Here is a 23588-nt window from a genome sequence, read left to right on the forward strand (position 1 = left end):
TTATATATGAGTAAGTCACTTGTGTGGTTTTAGGCTCACTAATACCTTTCACCTCTGTAGCTTACAAGTGGCCTGTCACTTTATCAGCTTATATTTTGATGCAGGGCACATGGTCCAGATGCAGTACTGATGGCAGAAGGCAACCGTCCAGCTGAGCTGACACAGTCCCAGATGCTTCATATCGCCCAGCAAATTGCAGCTGGTATGGTTTACCTGGCATCACAGCACTTTGTGCATCGGGATCTTGCTACGCGGAATTGCTTGGTTGGTGAGAACCTACTGGTGAAGATTGGGGATTTTGGGATGTCTAGAGATGTGTACAGCACGGACTACTATAGGGTAAGTGAACTGCTGTAAGTGCTAACAACTGAGGTCTGGTTCAGTACTGATATGACTGATTTTGGTTTTACACTGTCAGGTAATTTAGAGGCTGGCATATGGAGATCCTGGTTTTGGGTTACAACGGAGCAAATTAATCAGAATAAGATTGGCATGTCCTGTTTATGTATGATGACTTTAAATTCTAATACTAAAAGATAGGAAGGTCTTTCTGGGCAGAAATTTTACATGGTTGCTTGGCTATAGTGAAGAAGAAAAAGAAGCAGATGGAAAGGAAGAGTGGGTAATCAGATTTGGCCCAATACTTCTGAGTTATTAAAATATGTTGTCATATGTTTCTCAGACAAGTGGAAATTGTTACTTTTAGGTATTTTATAATGTTTCATTATAATGTTTATTTGAGTAGCTGTAAGTAGCAGACAGCCGTGCTGAATGAGGTATTTATCTCAGGGAAAGACTAGGTCAGAAATTATTAACTTCTCAATGCATTAAAAGCTATCTGCAGGCTTCTCCTGCCTTAAGCCTATTCTTTAATTCTACTGCTTATGATTGAAGAGCTGTTTTGCATCACTCTGGTGAGGGCGATAATTCAGTAGTGGGTAAGAGTAGCCCTTGGTGCATGTTCAGATTCTGGCCCAGGTTGTTTTCCCTAGGCTCAGTTGTGGTATAATGATGTGTGAAGTTTGCAAAGGGCTCCTATAGTTGCTAGGATTAACGGGACCTTGTACATTAATCATTGTCATTTATGGTGTCTTTGTACTCTGTGACAAGTCAGGTAGTTGACAGCATTTGCTGTTTGTTACCACATGTGTAACTTCATGAGTGCAACTGCGGCTATCAGGTTTTTATGGCTTGCGAAGGCAATCCATGGGCAAGCTGTTAGTTTGTGGATGCTGGAATTGTATCTTGTCAGATAAGCTACTTGGTCTCTTTAAAGCACATTCTATGTATGTGCCTCTCACATCACTTGTTATCAGTGACTTCTTTTTAGGTAAAATGAAGGACTCTTCCTTATCTGTCCTAACTGGGTTGCAGTGTCCATAAAATGACAGTGTCACGTCTGTGCCAGTGTTTGTGGGATGCCTGAAGAGGGATTGACTTTACATCCAGCTGACGCCTGACAGGGCAGAGGAAGGTGCACACAAAAATTTTTTGTTGAGTGTTGTTTTTCTTAACAGCTGAGAAATACATTTCCTCTGTTCTTTGTATCTTCTTTTACAAGGCAAACCTAGTAATTAGTAAACATATGAAACAGACTCCTCTTATATTTTTTTATTTTGGAGACTTGGCACTTCATGCAATTTTGTCAATGTAAAATAAGCATGACTTCATTTCAGAACTTGGAAAAATACATAGGATAGTAATCAGTGACTCTGTGTTTGCAAAGACTCAAGTGAGCACCGAAGGCCAGGCTTTCTTGATTTTGTATCTGATGAATGAACAGTACTTGCTGGGACTGGAGACATATCTCTGTTACATATTTTAGTGAGACTGGATTCATTTACCAGTTCATCATTACAATTAAGAATGAATGTTCATGCTTAATAGTAAGTGTTTGCAAAAGTCTTGACAGACAAAGACAGCATTTTTGAACAATAAATTCTTTGCTTTGTTCTAATTTTTGAAAAAAAAAAAAAGAAAAAGACTTCTTGCTACAGAAAAACTGCAGACAAAAGCAGGTAGAAGCTAGGTAATCATACAGGCTTCCTGGGGACAGCTTAGGTTTGGTGCAAGCATTGGTGTAATGAATTTAGTGTCATCTTACCTGCTCATGTACTTCTGGTTTTAATCCTTGAGTCTTATGCATCAGCACTCAAGCAAAGCTTTTACCCAATGAAGGAGGAGTTTAGAACAAGACTAGGATTTTGTCCTGCCTGAAACATAAGGTTCTGGTAGCCTGGAAAGTCATGGGGTGCTTTTCAAAGTACCTCGTTCAAGTGATTCTTTGCATTTCTCATTGCCTCTTCTCCAGAGTGATTCTCTCCTTTCCTCTTCCGCTTCCTCCTCCTTCTTCTTCTTCCCATTGCCCCTTCACTCCTTCCCATCACTCTTTTGAGGCCAAGGGAGGATCAGTGTGGTCCAGGAAGAAATAAAGAAATGAGAAGAGAGAGGGAGAAGGAAAGGAAGAAAAGGACAGTGTGTGAAGAGGATGCAATAATGGGTGTGAGAGAGGGAATGAATAAGTCAATTCATTAAGGAATGTAAAAGAAAAAGGAAAAGGAAAGTGGAAAGAGGTGTTAGTAAAAGACACAAATGTGGCTGAAGGAGAAAGATGTAGACACATGGCAGAGGTGAGGAATGAAAATATAAGTATCGTGGTTCCATCCAAATTGATGAAGTAAGCTTGCAGTATGATGGAAATGTATGAAACCTAAACTTGTGTAGTCACTTGTTTTGCACAGTGAGAAAATCGAGAAGGATCATTTCTCCAACCCTCCACATTCCAGCTGTCTTTTAGCTGGTATAGCGGAGAGACAGAGCCACAGACTGCCTTGCTATCATATTTCACACTGATAAAAGCTGGAAGCCACAGCTGAGTCTTTGAGGTTTTCGACTGCACAGCTTGGGCCATATATGGGCTAGCCAGAGTCTGACCGAAATAAGCAAGCCTATGATGACTTTCCAGAGTGTTGCCTTAAGAATTATGTCTATGGCAGGCCTAAGCAATGAAATTTATTGATGACACTGGAATGGCAGTGACCCACCATAACTAATTGCTTGTAGCAGTGTAAGTCTCTTTTAACTGTTCAGACTTAACTGTGTACACAGAAGAAATTCTTCCCTAGCCTTGACAGCTTTCTCTGATGCTCATTGGAAGGATTTATACAGCTTCAAAAAGCTCTGCAAGAAATAGTTTGGTATTTGTGTTTATTAAGGCACTGGAATCTGTTTACTGAGATCCTACCACCTTGTCGGGATGCTAGGTTTGCCCAAGATGATTATTCATAGTTTGTTTCTGTAAGATAAGGATGGTCACCAGTACTTGTTTGCTGTCAGATTGTTAATGACACTCTGTATTGAAGCAGCTCAGTAGTTAAACGAGATTTGAGAGAGAAAGGGAGAGAAATAATCCTTGGGTTGGGAATGCATGTTATGTGTGGCCCTGGTTACACAAGGTTTTCTTTTCCTCCTCCCTTCTTTTTTCCTTTCTTTTTCATCAGACAGGAATCTTGGGGGTGGAGAGAGCCCTGATATACATGCTAACATCCAGTGAAACAGCAACAGTTTTCAAAAGTCACCCCAGATGATCATGAGGTCATGAAGAATTTGCAGTGCCTTTTCCTCTCCCGCACTGCCATCCACCTCAGGTCAAACTAAAGCAACTGTCAAATAATTAGTTTCATCCATGTGCCAAACACCTCCAGTGACACTGCTGCACTGCAGGCCTTGTAGCACAGTGCATCACTTCATGACGTTATTTATTTGCAGAGCTTAGGTCTCAGGTTCATTAGGGACTTTTACTTGTTTTGTTGACGTCTGTTTTTTGTTGCTTGGACTCCCAACACTCACAAGTCAGAGTTTCCCTTCTTTCTCTCTGATACTCAAATAATGTGACTCATCAGCTGCCTTCAGTGGCTTAAAGTACTGACACTGAAGCATGGGAACGACCAGATTGCTAGTATACTTCCTTGCACTCAGAACACTTCAGGACCTTTTTAGGCTCACAGTTGAAGTTTGCAGCTGCTGCTCAGTACTTGGTTTTAAAATACTTTTCTACATTTTCTTATCATACACACACAAACACAAAAAAGAAGGTCATCTCACCTCAGTACTTGGAAAAACTTAACAGGGATATGCTTTAAATATCCAGCCTGGTCAGCCAGCTGCAAGCTCGAGCCAAGATTTTGCATGAAACTGTGATCTCACTGAAGTAAGCAAGAGCTTTGCCATTTACTTCATTAGGACCAGAACTTCACCCTTCCATGTTTTTATGTCTGTCCAGTGCAGAACAGAAACTCTGTTTCTGATTTAGATTTATGGAGCTAAGTTGTGTAATCCCTATTTAGCTATTGTATAACTAACTTGCCTTTATGCAACAGTGCAAGGAACAGTAGAGAAAATAAGGACTTCATGCCTCCGCTTGTACAAACCACAGAAGGAGCTATCAGAAACCTGGAACCAGGTTTCTTTAGGCCCAACTTGTCCAAAAGCTACAGAGAGGTTTAGAAGTCAAATTAGCCTAAGCCTTTCTCTATTTCAGAAAGCTATGCATTAGATGTTAAGGGCAAGAGGAGTGACAAGAGCCTGAGACCTCCTCAAGCCACATGGAAAACCTCAACACACATTAACGCCCTTAGCACCAAATCCTATGAAAATTCCAATCTGCCAAGGGACATGAGAAAGAGATGTCAAGAGTATCAATGCTGTCCTAGGTCCCTAAAAAGAAATCTTTTGACAAAAATTTCTGAGGTGTCTTACAAAGTCAGTCACCCCTGACATACAACAGATGGTGACAACAATCCCTGTAAGTCTGTCTCAGTCAGAATTACCTTTTGGCAAGTAAGCTGCATAATGGTATGAGTGCTCAAGCCAGCTGCACCAGCCAGGTATTTCAGGGGTTTAGTAACATCCCTTGGAGCACATCTGGCCCAATGTCCTACTTATGAATGTCATCTGTCCTCAGTGTCTCAGAGAAGTGTGGGAACAGAGCTTACCACAGAGAAACACCATGCAACAAGAAGTAAAACAAAAATGCAGGAGACCAGTGCAAGTCCTGAAGAAACAGTTTAGTCAAATACATAAATATGGTGCAGCCTGCATAATGCTGACAAGCTTGTTTTCAGATCTCTGTCTCAGGTAGAGCACAAGATTGGACAGCAGCAATCTTCTGTCTCTGAAGTTTGAATGTCCAATTCCAATGCTTTGTTACACAGCCCCTCCCATTAATTTTCCAAGGTGGACATCGAAAATAAGTAGGATCCTGCTGATGGGACCTTGCTTGGAAGGCTGCTCCAGAACCTCACCCTCATCACAGTTGCAAATCTTAATCGGTAGCCGAAATTAACTCATGACCAGTGTACACCCACTTGATCACATTATTCTCCAACAGAGAGCGTTATTCTCCCTTCCTAGCTTTAACATGTCAAATGTATTTAGAAAAAGTAATGCTCGCCCCTCCTGGACTGTTTTGGATGGTTAAACAAGGCAAACTATCAGGAGAAAAGGTTCTTTTTTCTTCTCCTAGTAGCCTTCTCTTACATCTTTCAGTCTGCGAAACAACAGTGTAAGTGTCTCTTTCTGGTTCAGACATCACTAGAGCTGTGAGCAGTATTTTCCAAATAAGGTTTTTGCCTTTTCTTGGACCAGAGATACTTCCCTGCCTCTAATGAAAATGCACTGCACAATACATCCTACACTCATGTAGCCTGTGTGATATTGGCATGCAGTCACTGTATTGTCAAACAGTGCCCTGGGCCACTCTCATATTCTGTGGCTTCCAAATGAAGAACATCCTCTTTTCTAAAGTTTTTGGTTTCAGTCCCTAAGTGAGTGACTGGCACATCTTGTACCTCTGGTGGTTGAGAAAGACTGTCATTTTTCATTTATTTTTAGCTTCTTTGGGGGCTGCTTTTTATTTTTTTATTTTTTTATTAAAATTCAGGTCTTGTCTAAGTTGATGGTGAGTAAAGAACTAACGAAACAGAATCGTGGAACCAAAAAGTAAACTGCTGAGGGAGTGAGAAAGATTTGCAAGTTTCCTAGATTTTTGTGTCTTTGTTTCTTAGTGTTTTATTTCTTGATCAATTCTAGTTAATGTTAATGTTAAATAAGTATTTTGGAAAAGGATATCTTCTTGAAACATAGTGTTCCCATGCAACTTTCATTTAAGATGTGAGAAGTTGTTATGCTTCTTAGACTCCAAGGAAGACTTCCAGAGAAACTAAGAATTACACAATTTGATATTCTACGCCAACTTTAAAAATACCCAGCTTCCAGACCTTCTTTCTACATAGAAAGGTCAAAAACCCATTTGAGAAACCATTTTGACTCTGGTAGTATTACAGCCCTTGGCAAGTAAGCCTGATTCTGATCTCCCCCGTCACTCAGCAAAACCAGAATATTGGTTTTGAAGACAGTGAAACAACATTGGTATTAGAGTAGTGAAATGGCAAAGAGTGGCTCGGCTGCTAAGCACAGTCCTTCCTTCACATGTAAGCCTAATACTTAATATTGTAGAGTGCTGTATTTCTGGCGACTGCATAATACAGCTTTCTGGTGACTCTTTATATGAAACATTTGCTAAAAGATAATGCTAGTAAAATAACCATCAGAGAATGATATCACTTAAGCTATTTCCAGTACCAAATGCCTATTTGCAAGGAGAATTAATGCATGACAGCAAGGGACTAAAAAAAGAAAAGGCTGGTTCATCATTATTTGGGCTATAACTAGCCAGGCAAGCACCACCATGCAAATGTTTACAGTGAGGAACAAGTGTCTGTTCCGAAAGGGCAGTAGCGGCAAACACCTGCAGGTTTCAGCTGTCACTACAAAGCTGGATACCTGTGTGGGGGTGTTTAGAGGAGGCTGCACTAAAGAAAACAAGAAAGAGTTACTGAGAAGTCAACCAGCTTGTCAAGGCATCCTCGTAGGTGTGTGTATTGAATTGTCACAGTTTGAAGGCACAGTTTGAAGGCTTTTTATTAGCTGCTATTTTTGCATTCATTGCTCAAAAGGAAATTATCTGCTTCCCTACATGGACTTTTCAGCTCTCCTCCTCCGTCAGAGGCTCATTGCATCATGTGTAGTGCTGGGGAGGACAGAGGGTTCCAGCAGCCCTGGAGGACGTGCACAGATGATTTCATGCAACTGGAAACAATACAGGAAATGGTGGGACAGCTACAGAGATGTAACTCTAAACTAGTTCTCCCTGAAGTCAGTGCAGTAACTGAACTTACACTAAAATAACTGCAAACAGAATTAAGCCTAATGGTTTTACAGGGCTGTCAGAGGCTTACTAAAGGTCACTACTATGTCATCATTTAGAAACTTTTATACATCACAACATCCTGATGCTAAAGGACAATGCCTGTTGCGATGTGGCCGTGTGAGAGTGTATTTTACTATGTGCAGGAAGCGAGCTTCTTACGGTGCTTGCTTTTACAAATCCCTGACTGTTGGTGCTTCTTCTTGAGCTGCAGCTTCATGACCTGCTCAGTGCTACACGGAGTGTCCAAAGGCAGCTTTGTCTCAAGCAGGTGTAGTTCCATTTTTATTGCCATTTTTAGCATGGCAATAGATGCAGTCACTTCCCAGTGGGGTTTTCTCATCATCTTCACATCAGAGTCCTTGGTCTCGCTTATGATTCTGTTTCCATCTGTTTCCACTGACACTGATCCTAAGAGGGGAGTCCAAGAAAGTTTTCCATATTAGTGTTAGGAGAAGAAACATCAGATGTCCAGCATGTGTAGTATCATGCATTTAACAGCAAGTTCTTACTAAGCTCCATCTTGCAGCATTATTGACAAGACAGTAATACAGAAAATGAGTTTTTTCACTGAGAGGTTCTGGTATACTTTGTTTTGCCACATTTTGCCTCTCTCACATGAAATGTGTAACTAGGAAACAAATTCCACCATTCCTGGAGCACATTGTCCTTCAGTCTGTGAGATCAACGAGGGCAAAACCAGAAGAATATAATGACAAGGCTAAACAATGGAGCTGACTGAAAGAAAAGCTAGAGCATAGTGGGCTTGCTTTTGTGACCAGTGCTTTCCTTTGGAAATCTGTCCCTGATGGATTTACACCAACATGGTTCTTATGCAGGATATCAAGAAATAGTCATTAAAAACTAGTTTGTCTTGAGAAAAGATATCCAGGCAGGAACCAGTACCTAGAAAATTACACTATGAGTTACAGAAATTCTGTTGACCTACACTATTGCTTAAAGTTCTGAGTGTATGCCAATCAAAATCTTAATCAAAGTGTTTAGAAATTTTCCCTCTGTTTGCTTCTGTTAAAAGCATTGAGAATTTATGGTTTGCTCTCACTTTGATTATAAAGCAGATATTACAGTTTTCAAATAGATGCAAATTCTGGTTTTGTCCACTCCATTTCTAAGTCATTTTTATTCTGTGGATTTCAGGAGGGTTATTCCTGATGTATGCAGGAGGTAAGAGCCTTAGGATCCATATGCATGCCTGTAGAACAGCAGGAAGTTTACACAGTCAGCATCACTGGTGGCTGACACAAGCTTTTCTGTTAAGGGGCTCTTAGCACAGATGCTCATTAACTTTAAAAGTCCTTTTAAAATTATATATACAAAACTGAATCATTCTTAAAAATAACCACACATATGGATATAAATTGCAGGAAAGCACTGAATCACACATTGAAATTAGCTTTACGAACTGCAATTTGTAGAGCTTTGCAGAACTGTAATCCATTAAGTAGCAGTGCAGCCCTACAAAGCCATCTTTGCAGGTGCTGGAAAGATTTGGCTGCTGCTGAGATGTTTATCACATAAGAGGGCCATGTCCTTAATCCCAACCCCATTCACAATTTGCCGGATCATAGTTTGATGATTAGTGGGGACTTGCTCCTATGATTTTACCAAGAGCCAGTGTTTAGCACAGGGTTTTAGAGAGTGAGTTTACAGGCAGCATTTTCTAGAGAACAGGCATAGAATAACAAGAGAAATGATGAAGTGAGTTCTGTAGTCTTCCTTCACGGGGTAGCTCCTTGTGCAGACTACTAATGTCATTCTGCAATTGTGGTAAGGAAGCATTTGTAAATATCTGGAAAAAGAGATACAGTAACAGTGCTACAGACAGTCACTTTTGGCAGGAAATCTGCAAAGCAAATGACAGAACTCCAAAGGTTAGCAGCTGAAGCTGTTGACTGTGATGTGTGATGCACACAGTGTGAGGAGAAGAAGTGGGAACAAAATGAGAAAAAGCTCTCTGGGAACACTGTGAGCAGACCCAGAAAGTGGAGCGGCAGCTCCTGGCTGCAGCAGAGCACTGGTGCACCTTGTGCGGCTGCGCCGCTGACCCTGCTGATGGTGGGGTCAGCACAGAAAGGCCACCCAGAGGGAGCAGGGCTAAGCTGAGTTCTCCTTTGAGGACTGGTCACAGATTCGCCTCCCAGCAGAGTCTTTGCTGGCTTCCAGCTGGAAGATTTTCTTATGCTAATAGGCTCCCTCCTTGCAGAAAGGAAAGCAGTTGCTAGGCAGTTTTCCTAAACATGCATTTTTTTCCTGGGTCCAGAGGACAATTGGCACTCTCTTGGCATACAGAACTCAGGAAGCACAGAAAGGAAGAGTTAGATAATTAGGCTGAAATACTATATGTAACAGGATGGATCAAGAAGATGAGGACAGTATCAGCTAGTAATACAGAGTGGAGCCTGCAAATATGGCTCTGTAGATCGGTGCACACATAGGAAAGAGCAACTGATGGTGAGTGGAAATAGCGAAGGGAATCAGTGTGTTGTACTGCAGGTTGCTTAGGTCTCCACTACCTTCTGGGTCCCTCAGCTGTTTGAAATAGGTCGGTCTGAGCCTGTTGGCATTGGTGACAGAGAAGTGATGTGAGCATGCTCTAGGTTTCTTATATAGTTGTAACCCATGTACCTTTCTGAAGCCTGTTTTAATATCAGACATCATGAAGAGTCTTGAAGTTTTTGAGAGGTTGTCAGGACAGTTTCCAGGTTTGCCAAAAGGTGAGGACCTCAAAACTGAGATGATTTTGCATCTGGCAGGCCCAGGAACTTGTACCTAAACTTCAGCGATAACTTGGCTTTGCATTAATATATTCTTACATATGGAGCAAAACACTTACAAAATGCTGTCAAGCCTCTAGTTTGACAAAACTTTTAGGATTAGATGAAGGCCTACTTTATGATAAGTGAGGGGAGATGCATCTGATATAAAGGGTTGATTTAAAAAAAATAAATTAGCAATGCTTACGTTGACTGGAATGCTTGTGTCTCCATCAGATGGGTAAACAGATCTGCAGAAGAAAAGCCACAAGTGGGAAGTAACTTTGTTCTTCCCAGTGCAGAGAAATGCTTTCATGAAAAATTTCTACTTCAATACTTTTGAATTTACTTCTAGAAGTTACTATTTACTTGCCAGTGAACAGTATCCTTGCAAAGCTGCTGTCCAGCCTTTGTTTATTTGAAGAGCTTGCATTAAATTTGATACGCAAAAAGTTCATATTCCTCTTTTCCTGTACATGTCATCCTGGGCTTGATTTTGCAACAGCAATATCTCCTGCCTGTGGTTTGGGTGCAGAATTGGATCCATTGATTCTGGTCAGACAGAGTTTGGTACCTCTGTCTGGACTTGCATAGGAGGTGATACGAGTGAAGTTTTGAAAACCATATCCTTATTTAGTCTTGCATCCTTGTGTTGTTCTCTGGTGATACGTAAAAGTTATCTTGTCTGTTCTCAAGCTATTCCCCAATGTGTGTTTATGTTGGTTAGAGGTTTAATGTGGTGAGTGGGTGGGCCTAAGGAAATGTATAACTTGGCATGAGTTGCATCTGTTCTCTTTGCTGATGAATGTAGTTAGCCTTTAAATTGTATTTTGACACTTAGTTTGACCTAGAATAATCACACTTTTAATTTGCTGTGGTAATTTTTCACCTTTGTGGCAATTATGAGGAAAGACTACTTGAGTGTGGTTTTGTTCAAGGAGCTGTATTCTCATTTGCATAATGTGACCAGGAACTCCAATACTTGTTGAAACTGATCCAAATTGGTAGCTAACCATATGAAGTCAGGACACTTTTTGAGATTAATTTTGCTTCTGAGGATTTTGGCTAAGCCACCTTATACAGAATTGAGTCATGAAAAACAGTAAAGTTGTGGCCCCAATTTTTGAAGGCAACTAATGAATCGTCAGCAATAATCTTTATAAATCTTTATCCTTGCTGAAGTAGATGAGACAAAACCATTTTAAGCACTATTACAGAAAATACATGCTCTGGCATTTTTTTTCCACACCAGCAGTGGTAAATATTGCTAGCTCTAATTATTAGAAGAGACATTAGTAGAATTACTTCCATATCCACCAAGTCAGTAGAACAACTTAAATTCTTTCACTTAAACAAATAAACAAGTGCTAAAATCCATAAAGTATCTTTTTTTTTTTTTTTTGGCCCTTTTGCTAAGGGCAAGAATTGTGAATGAGAAATATATTGGAGTAAAATATTCATTGGTGTTAAAGAGCTATTCAAGCAAAAGGTTTGTTTTGCTGACTCTGAAACAAATAGGTATGCACTGGCTTGATTAAGAGTATAAATGCAAATTTTGTAAGTATAAGAATTAAGTCTGAAAGCACCCTTTCAGCAGGAACATAAAGCCCAGCTGCTTTCAAGGTTGAGGTGGATACGCTTTGGAAAAAGCTAAAAGTATAGTCACTTGATGTGAGTCCTGATGTTTCATGAAACCCTACTTCAGTCCCATGTACTACATAGCTGTACTCAATATTTTCTCCACAACTGCAAGGCCTGGAAATGTACATTCTTGAACAAATGTCACCTCAATTAGTCACATAATCACATGATTAGAAGCCATGACCATAAGGAAGACCTGTAGTGCAAGACTTTTGATAATAGAATAAAAGACTGCAAAACTACATCTACAAAAATAATGAGCCTCTTTAATAAAGGAGTACGTAGTGAAAATAAAATGTAGTAAAGGGACCTTGAGACTGAGATGCTTTTAACCACAAAATACTTTTTTTTGTTGTTGTTGTTGCTATTGAAAATGAATATGGTCTAAGTAGTTAGTTTTGTAGCCCGTACAATTTTTATGGAAGACAGAAAGACATATTCATACATATTCAGAGACTGAAAACTTGTCCAGCTCCAGTTCACTGGGAAAACTGGAACTGACATCACTGGGGAAAGGACTTTTACCTTTATCCTTGCTAACTGTAACTTTTTAATGGCATTAAATCTGGTTTACTTTTTTGTTCATTGTTATATCTAAAAGGGAAAAAAATCACAACATCAGGCTGTGATCCAATCCATGCATGCCACAATGTGAAGCAAATAAATGATTTGCTGGAAACATAGGTTGGGGGAAGAGAGGTGGGGGTGTTTGTTTTGTTTTGTTTTTCAACTGATAAGTAAAATATGGTGGAGTCTTATTCTCCCTTATTAGATCTTTTTATAACATCATTTTGTCCACTCCAAGGTACGTGTATGAAGAGACGCCTTCAAACTACTTTATAACATGCAAGATTAAGTTCCTATAAATCTAGATTTAATGTTATACACAGAAAGGGTGAAATTTTGTCATGGTAAAGAATTTGCTCTTATTTTCTTTTCCTGTTTTTTTTCTTTCTTTCTTTCTTTCTTTCTTTCTTTCTTTCTTTCTTTCTTTCTTTCTTTCTTTCTTTCTTTCTTTCTTTCTTTCTTTTTCTTTTTTTTGTGATAGGATGTTGGGAAGATAAAGAACTGTTCATTAAAAATATTGCCAGATACTCTTTTATTCTCTGATAACACATCAATCTTGCAATTGTTTCGCTGCCAGTATAAATATACAGCCAAAAAAAAAAAAAAAAAGAGGAAACAAATGACAGACATGATGATTACAAATCATTTGCCGTATTGTTTTTGTCATCTACCTTTCTTACACTGCCTCAGTTTATCCCACAAAATAAATCTGTGTTGTTAACCTGGAGAATATAGATTCTTTCCCAATTGATATACCAGATGCCTGTCACCACCAAGTCACTTTGAAAGGATAACTGATAGGCTGGGCTCTTTGCAAGTTACTGCTTTGCATACAGTCCTTTTGCATCTGATTATGCTGCCAGTGCTATTTTCTGATGGTGAGATTTAGTGCAGCATAGCTGGCTGGCAGTATCATTGTAGGAGATTTTTCTTGCTTGTGAGCTAAGCGAAGGGCAGGGTCCTGCATTCTTGGCACCCTGTCATATGCATGAGCTGTTTGTTTTTTGGATTCAGCAAGCAGAGTTTTAAATCATCTTTAGCAAAACAAGACACAGAGAAAAAAAGAGAGATCAAAATAGAGCTGAATATTTCATGTCATAATTTTGGCAACATGTCTTGTCGTCTTCTGCACTGAAAGCACCAATGAAAAATGGAATTTAGCATTTTTCAGTCAAATGATTTTTCCATGCTCCTTGAGTATCCTCACATATTCTAGGACTCGTGTCTCATGCCATATCAGCCTTTTTCAGATAAAAGAATGTAGTGTTGAGTAATTGTGTGGGAAAAACATAACCATGTTAAAATAAAGCTCGGTGCCAATGCACAGTGAGTGGAATTTGCCCCTCAGCGGAAAGCCAACAGATACTACTTGAATCTACAACATAAAGCTTACAAGATATTTAAGATATACAGGCCTAATATTGTAATTTTCTGCAGGGGGGAATTCTGTTGAAAGTGATTGAAAGATGCACCTTGTACAACTCCTACCTGTTTGCATAGACACACAGTTGCGATATTTTACATCAGTCATGCCTGGAGGAACATACAGTTTTGAACAACAAATGTTTCCATGGCAGTTTGGAGAGGGACTAAGTGGTGGTTTTGGATCTGAGCCAGCTTGTATATGCTTCCCTGTTATGCAATATTAACCCTCTTGTTTTCTGTCTCGATCAGATTTTGTTAGTAGAATAAAACACAAAATAGGAGAGGAGGAAATTGAAGGTTGCACAGTAGATAAAGCTGTACTACATGCAGTGAGAAGCCCTTCAAATATAGCTTAAGCATAGCTAAAATTGCATAAGCTAGGAAATAAAAAGGAGTATCACAGACAGGTTTATGCAGCTCCACCACACAACCTGAGACTGAAGGTATGCCTACTCTGCAGACACTGCTGGCTCCAAAGCTGTGACATGAGCTTGATGCAGGCTGCGAAGCTAGCCAGAAGCAGAGTGAATACTCCTTTTCTGGGGCGTACACTTCTCTGTGTGTGCTACTCACAATGCCCAAGTTAGCTGCTGTATAGTTGGCTTGTGTTTATAAGTACTTGGTTTTGTCATTAGGGATATGGAAATTAACATCATGTTAATTAACACAAGCAAAAATATGTGCATAAATCTAATGTTTATTTCCTGATTATCTTTTTTTCCCCTTTTAATATGGCAATATTTTACAACACTTTAATAGATACATTTTAAGACAAAAAGCAGCAAGCTCAGAGAGGTAACGATGGATTTTAAAACCATCTGAGATTCTCAGAACTCCCAATTTTGGAATAATTATAACCTCAAAATTTTGGAAGTCCCTGTTTTCTTACTGGTCTACTGCTTCAGAGGGTCAACTCTGAGAAAAGGCGGGAACTAGTTGTTAGGATCAATTTATGTAGAGGGGAAAAGTGTATTTGCTTTAATAAAAAGTGCAAAAAGTAGTTGGAATTTGTGTCCCTAAATCAGAAGAGGAGTTAGAAAGCAATAGGTGACAGAACTATCTGATTTCATCTCCCAAAGGACGCTGGGAGTAAGCGAAAACATACAAGAAGGAATGGCTAATAGAGAAATAAAGCTAAGACCTACAGGGATACAGTGAAAAGTGCCAAGAAGCATTTGGGATTGAATTTGAAAAGGATATTAAAATAAACAAGAGAAGATCCCACAACTGCGAAGAGAATAAGAAGGAAAGTGGCACCACTATAGACATGATGATGTGGAAAGAAGAGTTAGTTTGGCCTGGAAGCAAAATTAATTTTTAACATCAGGTCTTGAAAGGACAGTGATGAATACAAAGATAAAGGCAAAGTGGCTAATGGGACTGAGAATATGAAAGCTAGACCTGGAGCATACATAAAAAAGATATCCTAGAAGAATGAGGGAAATAGAGAGCCTATTTTATGACGACAAGAGACTAAGAGTTCAGGAAATAATTTAAGTAGCATAAATTAGCACTGCTGCCCAAAGAGAAGGTCCTACGCCTACTCTTGCTCGTCTCAGCAAGAAATATCCATACTCCTGAAATATCCATAAACCATTTTCCTGGGTTTTGAGAGGACAGAATACCTCTCCAAACTGAAGTACCAGATGCTCCTGCTTAGTGTTCGTTGAAGGAGAGTCTAAGACAACTGTGCTATATGAATGCATCAGAAATGTAGATAAACATCAGGGAAGAAAAAATATTTGAAGGATGATGTTTGCAAAGGAACAAATAATCATAAGCTGTCCATGAAGGAATTTAAGCAAGAGATTAGAATTAGAGATGGTTTCTAACCATCAAGGGAATGAGGCTCCTGGACACCCTATGATCCAGGGAGGAAATTGTTGTTTTAAAGTGGTACTGAGCAATTTATAAAAGTCTGAAATCTGAATCAGTTCACCCCATCTTTGGTTTGTACACAATATACCAAGAAGAGTTACAAGCACTTGTGAAATCTTACAGTGGCTGATGTTTTACGGCAAGAAAAGAATTTTGAGGAGAAAATATTTCTGGTTCATCAAAATACTTGTCAATAGCTATGCAACTCTAGTAACTGTTTAGCTTCTCTCTCTGCTGACAAAACCACACACACAACAAAAATCAGGTCAGACCTTGTATCCTCTCTACGACTTTGGGAAAATATGATTTTTTAATTTTGCATGCAGTCTCTCCTCACTTTACTTTGATCAGTGTTTATTAGACTTTAACCTTCAAAATTGTAGGGAGGTTGGGTTCTAGTTTCACTGATGCTTTTGTCTGACCATAAGATGAGCAAATATTTATTTGTCATTGTCTTTTCCCAGTGTCCTCTGTTTATCATAAGGTGGGAGAAGTCAGTCAGGAGTCACATAAGTCAGGAGAAGATATTAAAGGATGAATACAAGCAAATAGTTCTTCTTGTGCTCCATCTATATCTTCCTTCTATTTTCTTCACATCTTCGTTTCTTTCAAGAAATGCAACAACTTGAACTTACCATCTTTTCAGCCCATGGCCATCTCAACAACATGAGTAGCATGTCTGTTTGTGACAAGGTTTACTATGACCCTTGCTGGTTCAGTGAAGGTTTCTTAGATCAAAAAGTTATAGTTTTGCATGCAAGTGGGGGCTTCCATGCTGGTTTATACCAGGTTCTCACTAGAGTTTTAATGTATAGCAAATTCATCACACTCATCATTACATTCTATTCGCTTTGCTCCAAAATACTTTCACAGAGAGCACAAAACCATTATAGCCTTAGCCAGTGCCTGGAGTTTTCAAGTTCTGGAGATCCCCAATCTGATGATGAAGCTAGCAGCAGTTCAGCACTGTTATGACAATCAGAACACCCATCTGCAAGTCTTCCTGAGAATAGATGGCTAAACTGGAGAAAGGCTAATTCCCATCTTGGACAGAATGGCAGAGGATGTAATAAAGCAAACCTCTATCTGTTATTCTCAAAATGTGAGTAGTACTTCTGTCTCACTCCCTGTTTCCCTGCACCACCTAGAATAAAGGGTATTCTATTAGAAAGGGACCAGTGGATGTTGCCTTAAATTTCACTTACTGTTTTCATCCTTTCTTCTGTTGCTGAGCCTGGACCAGGTTGAACAGCACTGAGATCAGTTGCTTGATTTCTAGTAGGTGTCTGGGTGTGTTGGTCTAGTCTTGCTCTCCATTGCAAGCAGTGGGAACCTTGAGTGGCAGGAAACACACGTCCCAAGGTGGCAGTGGAGCTTTTGTTCCACAATGAAATCTCAGAGAGTATCTCTCTGCAGCTGTAATTTTAATTATATAGGATGATCCCCTGCCTTTTATAGAACAACTACTCAGAATTTAAAAGGAGTCTGGAGACTTCTGGGGACAGACAGGTTAAATTATAGTTATTACCAGGGAACTGTTTAAAAATTACTACCCTCTGAATGGCAAATCCCCCACCCCCATGAAACACAAACAAAACAAAAAGAAAATTTGCTTGTCCTTCCAGAATTTTTCTGGCATTCTACTAATAAGTTGCAATTTCCAGCCTTCACCTCAACACTTTCTTCTGCTTTGTAGAAAAAATGCTCATCAGTACAGTTTCCAGTGTGTCATACTGAGGTCCTGAAATTAAAAGACACAGATATTACTTGCTTTCAATAAGTTTTGATTTGTAAACACTAGAATTGGTTCCTCCATGTGCATAAAAGAGCAGAGGCATGTGCATACCCAGATTTGTACATTGTCCTTCTCCTGGGGGTGGGTTGCTAAACACTTATCAATGTTAAAGGTCCTCCTAACCTTCTCCAGTGCACTGCTTGGGATTACATGATTGCTCAAGCCATTCTAGGACACTACTCGGAAGAGCTTGTCTCCTACATCAGTAGTAGGTAACATTGGCTACGTTCCCTTCCACCACAGATTTCCCATTTTATTCTTCCCAAAGCAGCTTATGCTCCTGCTGGGGATCCCACATGCACCAAGATGGAATGGATGTGTGCTTTCTCGTGAAAGTCAGCAAAGAGGCAACATGATTAGGTTTGCTGTGATGACTATGCCAATGTTTGGTCTCAGTGCTGACCTATTCTACATTCTTCTAGTATAGGAGATAGTATAGTTAGTAGGATAGCGGAGGAACCAGTTGGCTCTGCTGCAGTTCTAAACCTTCCAGGGTCAAATCCTATTGGTGACACGTTGTGAGGAACTGTTGTGTTTGCATAAAATTAGATGTGGAAGAACTCAGGCAGGTGGCCACACACTTGAGTGATGAGATTAAGAAACAACATTGAACTGTTCCTTTGTATCCTGAGTACAGTCTAGCAAATATACAGAATTAAACAGAGGTCCTGTGGAAAAAAAATATTATTAAATCGTGTAATTAAAATTGTTTTCCATAATGCACGTTTGGAGTGCTGGTGGAGCTGGCAATTGTCAGAATCTTTCACTCTGGAATGAATATATCTATGTTTGTCTGCTCAAGATTCCAGCACCTTCAGTTATTGCTATGAAATGCCAAAGATCTTCACACACTCCATTACATTTTGATTCAATATGCAGGGGAGATTTTTCCACATTTCCCTACCAAATGGAAGGTTTAACTCAGTCATTCTAATGTGAAATGCACATGGTACATGAGAAGAAGCAGGGAAAGCGAGAAGCAAACTGGGCCATCTTCAAATTGAGACATCTCATAGGTAAACAGGACACACCATTCTGGCCTGATTTCCTCTGATGAGGCAGAAGTTGTCCTGACTGTCTGACCCGCCCAAGCAAACTCAATACCCACATGAGACTCCAGCCTTTCAAAAAAATGGAGGTTCTTAAATATAAATCACCTGCTTTTAAGCGATCTGCAGTCTCTCCAAAGTGATACTAGAAAGAGAAAATTATGACGAGCAACTTTTCTATGTAGTCCATATCTAATAATTGCAAAGTTTACCCTTCCCAGTTGTCCCAGTTAAGTCAATGGAAATACAGAGGCAAGAGATGGCTTCTGGATTGCCCACAGAAAAGCTCCAAGATATTCCCTGGTTAGAACTGTAGCAGAATGGAAACACCAAGAATGAAAATGCCTTATGTACATACTTATTTCTTAAAGATGTGTTTCTGATTTGTTTTAAAATTAAATTGTTTTTCTCTTCCCCATCCCTTCCCCCCAAGGTATTAAGTTATGAAAGTGTTTCACTGTCTGAAATTAAGTATCCTAAGCCCTTAAGTGATTGCTGGTTATATCATTGTTTAACGTAAGAAAGGTGTTGTGAGTATCATGAGGTCACAGCACATAGTCTACTTAGCCCAGTATTCTGTCAATGACATGGTTGTAGGATATGTTCTTTAGGGAAAGCATGGGAACCTGGACACTTTTTGTGGGCATTTAATTATACTGTTCTAGAATCTATAATATGTGTATTAGGGATGTTAGGTACGTTCCCTCCAGTTCCTGTTACTGTGTTTATGGACCAATTGTTCATGAATTTGTCTAATTCGTTTTTGAACCTACTGATACTGTCTGTCTTCACAACTGTGATAGCAAGTTCCATAAGTTTACTATCCATTATGTAAAAAAGTACTTTATCTGTTTTTAACTTATGTCCTACTAATTTCATGGAGTGTCCTCTTGTTATAGTATTTCAGAATTTGGTAATAACAGTACTTCAGTTGTTGTTGCTTTATCCATCACTTTTGTGATTTTATGAGCCTCAACTTAAGCATTTTTGCTCCCTTTTTCTGTGCCTCTTCAACATATTATATCCTCTTCGAGCTGTGGACAGCAGAATGGCACACAGCAGAATTATGCACTTACACCTTGTTGTTAGTACCTGTGCTGATGATACTCAGTGTCTTGGATTTTCCTGACTGCTGCTGCTCACTGAGTTCTTAGAGCTGGCTCCAATATCTCCAGCCTGAGCTGTAGCTGCCAGTTCTGAGTATAAATACAGGTTACTAGGTTACTACAGCTGTTTATCACACATGTAGTTATCAGCATTGAAGCTCACCTACTGCCTACTCTCTCTGTTTTGCAATATCATTCCCAATAAAGCCTCTCTGAGAGCTTAGTATCACCCACAAAATTGGATTAAGCAGAAGTACCCTCCCATCTCCAGCCCACTGATTAAGATGTTGAATGTAGCTGGTCCTGGCATTGACCTCTAGAGGGTACTTCACTACTGTCACCTCTCTGTCTTGAGAAGTGACCTTCAAGTCCTGCTTTTTTTTTTCTTTTTTTCCTTTAACCAGTCAGTCTATAGAAAGACCTTACCTAAACCTTGCAGCAGCTTAGTTTATTTAATAATTTTTGATGTAGAGCCTTATCACAGCTGTTTTGAAAATGCACATGTGCCTGCTGGATCACCTTTGTTTAGATGAATCTTGACTCCCCATTGTGCCACTCCTAGGCTGGTAGGGAGGAATCACTTTCTAAACAAGCTTTTGTTTCCCACTCTGCTCAGAAAGATGCAGTCAGTTTTTATCCATGTGTAATGCATTAGCTCTCTTGTACAGTTCTTTATAATGATATTCATATACCTGCAGTTTTCCCACCTGCATACCTTCAGATTTTGGTGAATGCCATTTGGTCCTGGTAACATTAACCACGAAATACTCTTTTTTCCTTGAAAAAAAAATAAAAATCTTTTTGTAATCCTCTGGCACTTTCTGTTTCAAATGTTATTTAATAAAATCACTGTAACTTGATCTATTGAGAGAGGAGGCTTACACGTATGCTGCAAATTCTGTAAAACAGTATTCCTACTTGGGTTGCATTGTATTCTTGAAAGTGACTCACAAACACCATTTCTGCACTCCTTGATCTTTTATGCACCAATCTGTGCTGCAGTAACAGTTCATGTGTGACCGATCTAGTGTATTGAAATTTAAATGGTCCAGTCCTCGTCCTTTGTAAGTCAGGGGGAATTCTAGCTCTGTAACTGCAAGATCAGGCAAGACAACATAAACAAAGTACCTAGACAGTGAAAATCCAAGCACAAGTCTCCTTTTGTTGGTCTTAGCTAACAAGGAAGTGTCATTATGGGAAGAAGGTTGGACTGTCCTTAGTTATCAAGCCCCAAACCTGGCTCATTGTGCTTCCCTGCAGTGGACCTCTCCCTACCTCCCAGGAATACCAAACAGGGCCTTTGTTAGGTATCTTGGTTACTTCAGCTTCAACATTTTGTACTGCTTGATGGCAAGCCACATTCTGACTTGGATCTGAATTGAATTCCCAACATTAAGCTGGTTGTTCAATTTGCTGGGACAGAGAATGAGACTTTAAACGTTTGTTATGTCCTTTGCATGAGAGGGTCTGCCTGGGACATAATCAGCTCCATCTAGTCTTTAGAAATGTGCTGACCCAGTCTAAAATTTTCTCAGTGTTCCACTAAAAGAACAGTGTTTTGTTTTTTTTCCTTGCTTTGTTTGTTGGTGTATTTTTGGGAGCACGCCAGTTTTATTGACCTTCTGAAGGCTCCATGCATGAATAAATTATATCACGGGGAACTTTGCTTAGAAAAAATGATATCCAAGGAGATACTCCATTAGTGGCCTTAAAGCTTACAAGTAGTCTGGGAGCAAGTGAAGGTGTCCCTCAAAAGCTGAGATTTGGGTACTAACTCAGTTTTAAGTGTACACTTATCCCCCTTACAAGCCCAGATATCCCGAGGAGGCAGAACTGAGGACAAAAGCGCAGTTCCCATTGCCACACAGCCAGAAAGCAGGGTCCAGAATATTTCTGAGCACGGTGCTGGAGTTGAATTATGTGCCTGCCCAGAAAAAGCAACAACACACACAGACAGTACCACAAAGGCTCCATTTCCATGTGACTGCAGTCCCACTGCTAGCCTGGGAAAGAGAGGCAGGACTGAAAGCCTGGGCACGGGATCACAGCCTTATTGCCTAGGCAGGGGTTTGACCTCTGCCAGCTTGTGTGCGGACCTGAAGCCCCTTTGAACCTTTTGCTTATTGTAAACAGCACTTTGGTACCTACAAACAGTCCTTCAAATGTGAAAGTCATATCTGGGGTTTTCAAAACCCCCGATGATATAGCCTGTGCACACTCATTTTGGGTATTTGATCCATACTATAAATGCATGGGGTAGAGGGGGTTGAAAAATTTGAAACATTTTGAATAAAAATGTATGTTGTAGAAGGTTAATCTCTTTTTGCCCTAAATATCTTTTTTTCTTGTGCCCACTACACAGTCATTTTCCATGGTTTCTTGGCAGAACAGCTCAGCCTTGTTCCCACCTAGGTCAGCATGATTCCTTCCTGCTCCTCTGCCTTTATACCCCCACAAGCATCCCCTTTTTGAGCTTCACCACTGGAATTTTCTCCAAAGGTTGGTAGGCAGGTTTGGGGCTTTTGGATGCTCAGTTTCCATGGCAGCCGGGCTCCTCTGCTCCCAGACGGCAGCTCGGGAGGAGACAGGAGGGAGAGCAAGAGAAAGTCATTACATGTGCCAATTAGTATGCAGGGCCAGAGCTGCTGTGGCAGGCAGTGCTTGCAAAAGCGAGCAGCGAGCAGCGGTAGGGGTGCCCCGGCTGCATGGCAGACCAGGGAGAAATGGAGTCACAGGCATTTGGCTACAGCTGGAGGGAGCTGAAGGACAGCTGGCACTTGCTCTGGCAGTGGCATGCCTGCTAAGGGAGGGTACCTCACGGGGCATGCACCTGCTGTCTTACAGATGAGCTCTGCAGCTTTTAGCTGCAGAGATTGGAAAACCCCTAATTTTCTGTTGTCCAGGAACAGGGACAAAAGTTAGGAAGACCGTCTCAATTTTTTGCATTTGATAACAGGTCAGATATCATGGTGACATTCAGCTGGAGAACAAGAGTTAGAGGAAAGAGAGGGGAGTGTTAAATCAGATGAAGATAAAGAGATTTTTTTTCTGCTGCCAGCTAGCTTGCAGCACATTGTAGAACATGACTTACAGAAAAGATGCTGCTTGCAGAGAAGGATGCATTTTCATGGTTACAGAAGGCAGGGCTCTACTAGATTCCAGCTGCAATGATGAGAGACATGCTCTTCCCTCCTGTAGAGCATCAGCTTTCTTTTGGAATGGTGTTTTTCTTAATTTCTTGGTCTAGTCAATTTTGTGCGTATGTGTGTTTTTAAATTTCTCTGTTAAACACTTGCAATACTTTGTCCTGGGTTGACAATATTTCAGTCAGAGGTGTGTGTATTTTATACTGCTGAACAGGAGCTATAAATGTTTTGTGGTGTTTCTGGATACAGTGTTTCTGGATGCAATGCGACAGCCAGAGATTCTTAGAATCATTAATTCTGTTGTGATGTATACACGCTAAAATACTTAATCTGTTAAAGGAAAACAATCTAGGTATCTTAATAGGACATTGACTGGTGCTATTTCAGACTTTGATTTTTTTTAAATAAGTACTGATTGCTTTTTCCCAGCATTTCACTTTCCATGGATAGAATCTGCCCAAAGAAATTTCAGAAAGACTTGCCTATTAATTAATCATTTTGCTGTTGCTTGGGTTTTTTTTTTCATGCGTCAGATAATCCATCCCCTTACCAATATATTTTGGTCCCTATAGTATGTTTTAGTGCCTTATCTGGGTTCCAGTTGTTTTAAGACATGGTTTATTGATCTTGTGTGAAGCATTGTTTACTTGTTTTTCTCTCTTGAGTCTCTGTAAAAAAGCTTTCCCTCAGCACAGATCTTCAGTATCTGAGTTGTACACGGAGCACTTTTGGACAGAGGAACAGTTCCTCCAGGAATTCCTTCTGGAAGTGATAGCAGAAACGATTCAGGGAGTAGTGGTGTGTCCCTCACTCTGCCATGCTGGCCAGGACCTGAAGCACGCAGGGAATCCCCTGGATGTTGGGCTCCCTTGTACTCAAGGAGATGCCACACCCTGCAGGAAGATACAAAAAGCATAAAAAAAAAAAAGCATAATTCTCC

The 23588-nt window shown here is 40.1% G+C and overlaps 2 protein-coding genes across 3 annotated transcripts in view; one reads left to right on the top strand and one right to left on the bottom strand.

Moving 5' to 3' along the window:
* The window catches only part of NTRK2 (neurotrophic receptor tyrosine kinase 2), a 172273-nt gene extending 159408 nt beyond the window's left edge, over window positions 1-12865 (top strand). For both annotated transcript variants that reach the window (XM_080574841.1, XM_080574842.1), the window contains one exon: window positions 105-12865. In XM_080574841.1, the coding sequence (XP_080430967.1) occupies window positions 105-357 (253 nt within the window). In that variant the 3' untranslated portion in view covers window positions 358-12865. The remainder of the gene's footprint in view (window positions 1-104) is intronic.
* A 2562-nt stretch (window positions 12866-15427) lies between these two features.
* The window catches only part of LOC308185188 (uncharacterized protein), a gene marked incomplete at its 5' end in the record, with an annotated part of 13358 nt that continues 5197 nt past the window's right edge, over window positions 15428-23588 (bottom strand). Inside the window, 2 exons of the mRNA XM_080572981.1 lie at window positions 15428-17293; window positions 20218-23588. The exon at window positions 20218-23588 is cut by the window's right edge and continues 1390 nt beyond it. The remainder of the gene's footprint in view (window positions 17294-20217) is intronic.

The sequence above is a fragment of the Anser brachyrhynchus genome (genome assembly GCF_964034855.1).
Source record: "Anser brachyrhynchus genome assembly, chromosome: Z".
Taxonomy (NCBI): domain Eukaryota; kingdom Metazoa; phylum Chordata; class Aves; order Anseriformes; family Anatidae; genus Anser; species Anser brachyrhynchus.